Genomic DNA, 3,302 nt, shown 5'->3' on the forward strand with positions numbered 1-3,302 from the left:
GTAATTTCCCTGCGCAGACCAAGTTTCACTTTTGCAAGGATGAGCATCTGCACGACTTTTCATGTACTTTCAGACCCGAGAAGACAAGATCCCGATCAGCGCAAGCTCTGCAGCCCCTTCAGCCTCGCCTGAAGGTTCAAACAACAGGACCGTAACCCCCCCCCGTCCCCAAATCCAAACGGATAAAGCAGTGCAGGATCACGAGTCACGCTCCTCGCAGCCCAGAGGGTCGGAACAAGGTGGCACATCTCAAGTCACTGCAACAGGAACTTTTCAGATCAATCTTCCTTTCAGGCATTCCCCACAGCTCAGCGCTTTTAAGTCGCTTTCTCAGGAATTCAGCCGAGATGCAGACGCGCCCCGCAACGCCTCGAGCTCTGCCCAGCAGACGAGCGCCCGTCCCGCGGCACCGCATCTCCCCTCGGGGACTTTATTTAAAGGAGGAGGAGGAAGGCGGCAGCTTCGCCCCCCACTCGCAGGTCACCCCCAGATCCCGCTCGCCCGGGCGCAGAGCCGCCCTCGCCCCCCCGACGCCGCCGCCGGGAACGGGCCAGGCGGGCGCCCCCAGGAAGGCGGGGGGTCCCCAACCGGGCAGCTCGGGGCAGCGACACCCAAGGGGCAGCGGCAGCTGCCAGGCACCGTGCGGGGGACCGCCGGGCAGCGGCGGCGGAGGCAGCGGCCAGGGCGCGGGGGCGGGGGCGGCGGCGGCGGGCGGCGCGGCGGGAGGCGGCGGCGGCGGGCGGCGCGGTCGGCGGCGGTGTCGGTAGTCGCCCCCCGGGAACATGTCCTGGAAAGCGGGGTCCAAAGCCCAGTCGCCGCCGCGGCGGGGAGCGGCGGGGCCGGGGCGGCGGGGCAAGCGGCGGAAGCAGGGGTTGAGGCTGAGGTTGTGGCGGACGCTGTTCTGCCACCCCTTGGGGCCGCCGCGGTAGTAGGGGAAGCGCCCCGCGATGTAGGCGTAGATGCCGCTGAGGGGCAGCCGCTGCTCGGGGCTGGCCCGGATGGCCATGGCGATCAACGCCACGTAGGAGTAAGGAGGTTTCTGCAGCGGCTCCGCCGCGTCCGGGCTGCCCGCCGCCCGCCGCGCCTCCCCCGGGTCCGCTTCCCCCATGGCCCCCGCTGCGCTCCTGGGCCCGCCGCTACCCCTCTAAACCCTCTCCCCCCGCCCCGTTTTGGGGTTGTTTGGGGTCGCGGGCGGGTCAGGACGTCGCTTTGGGTTGGCAAACCCAAATACCGAGGGGTCAAAGGCGGCGCCGGGGGTGTGGGGGGTGCACGGCCGGGAGCGGAGCTGGGGGCGAGGGCTGAAAGGCCGCGGCGGGGGCACCCCCGGCAAAGGTCAGCGCTGGACTGTAGGTTACCTGCAGTAAAACCAGTCCAGTATCTCGATTCTTACCGTTTCAGTGAGATCAGGTGCTCAGCTGTACACCTCTTACTTACATATGCAAACACATCTGGCGCTCATGCACTGCACAGCATCATCACCGTCCCCACCGGTACCCCAGCTCCGCGGCCGGTACCCCAGCTCCGCGGCCGCAGGGGGAAGCGTCGGCTCTCGGATGCTTGCAGGTACCGAGGGGGAACGGTGGAGGAGCAGAGCTCGCTGCTGCCACTGTCTCGATTTTATCAGTGTTGCATTCATGCAAGCGCTACAATTCACCGAATGCTTCAAAATACATCTGTATGCGGAGAATTATTAGTGGGATGATGCCAGTAATTTAATTAAAACACATGTCCTCCTTTGAAAAGTGTTTCTTTGATCACTATTATTTTTTAAAAAACCCCCAAACACACTAACAGGCCTTAATTAAAAAAAAAAAAACATGACACACTAGTCTGGAAGGAATCAGTTCCTCTTTTCCAAAAGTTGCACAGAGCTAAGAAACAGAAGGAAAACAGTGATGACAGCCAGGCTGTTCTCAGTTTACAAAAACGATCAACAGTAGCTCAGTAGTGGTGGGTCAAACAATGCTGTCATGTCTTAGATTTTAAAAATACTGTACAGGTCTTTGAACAGAAAACCTTCACTGGGCTAGATGGAAATATTTAAATTATTAAGAACGAAACTTCCCTACTAGTTATAACAAATCTGCCAACAGCAGGAGAAGGAAAGTCTTTGACAGAGCACAGGAAGACTCACCTGTATGACCACAGTTTAGTTCTTTTTCTGCTAGCCCTGTGTCATGGAAAAGAAAGTAAACAGAACACCACTGTTGAAAATAAAAACAGATTGCAGAACCAAACAGGTCTCTACCACTGAAAGAAGAGGGAGAGAAAGGAACAGTGTTTGAGAAGTGCATCCCCTCCTGCGCAGCAATACACAGAACTTCTCCAGGGTTTTAAAGACAAGACAGAATACCTTGCCAGGTCTTAAAACAAATTAGCAGCACATTTTAACAAAGTAAAACATGAGTCATAAAAGTATAAATGGAGGAAACTACAGCCTTTGAAGTCTGTGCTTAGAAAGCCTATGTCTAAAAGCTTATGCCACCTCTTAATTTACATTACAATATAAAAACATAAATTAAAGGCCATAAAATAACACATAAAAGCAAAATCTCGGAAAGACTCTCAGCCCCCATCTCACAGAAGCAAAAAACCGTTTAAGTGCCAAATAAACAGAACTCATAGGGCGTGCATATAACTGGACCACTCTGACACTCTGTGACTCGGCATATCTGGGGACGAATTCTGGAGCTTCACTGAACATGCATTCCATGTGCCTAGTCCTTACCCATCTAAATAATCCTCTTGGCCTTCTTGCTGACATATGCATGTTTGGAAGATGACTGGATCAGGACCAAGGCACCTGCATTCAGTACTTCCCTTACACCCCTCCTCCCCGCCTTCCAAAGTACCGAAAATCCAGACAAAATGAAATAGTCCTAGTGTTACCATGCCACCCTACAGTCACCAGCTGAGGTCGGGGTTCTCTGGAAACAGGTACGTAAATGACAGTCCCTGTCCTACAGGACTTCAAGACAGCAAGGTCCCTATGGGAGCACAGCTCCATCTGGGGAGAAGTTCAGAACATCAATTAATGGCAGGAGATTACTTCCCTTTTAATTGATGGAAAACCTTCAAAGCATAACAATGTGTTTCCCCTTCCATTTCCAAATCCTGGTCAAGAGCTTCTCCTTGCTTTGGGGAAGCTCACAATGCTTTGTGCTTTCTCTTAGGTCTTAGTCAGCTTTAAAAGAGTGAAGAGATCAAAGTTAATTTGACCAGACACACACACAAGCACAAACACCATCTCCCTCTCCCCCAAAAATATTCAGCTCCCCAAGAAATAGAATCACACTAAGGTG

At 54.1% G+C, this 3,302-nt stretch overlaps 1 protein-coding gene across 1 annotated transcript; it reads right to left on the reverse strand.

The window, feature by feature from the left end:
- Positions 1–430: 430 nt before the first annotated feature.
- On the reverse strand, positions 431–1,108 carry LOC309680019 (uncharacterized protein; the record flags this gene model as incomplete). Its single annotated transcript, XM_082493504.1, has 1 exon — positions 431–1,108. The coding sequence occupies one exon, from the start codon at positions 1,106–1,108 to the stop codon at positions 431–433; it is 678 nt and encodes a 225-aa protein (XP_082349630.1).
- Positions 1,109–3,302: the final 2,194 nt, after the last annotated feature.

This window comes from Vanellus vanellus, assembly GCF_965231255.1.
Source record: "Vanellus vanellus genome assembly, chromosome: 20".
NCBI lineage: Eukaryota > Metazoa > Chordata > Aves > Charadriiformes > Charadriidae > Vanellus > Vanellus vanellus.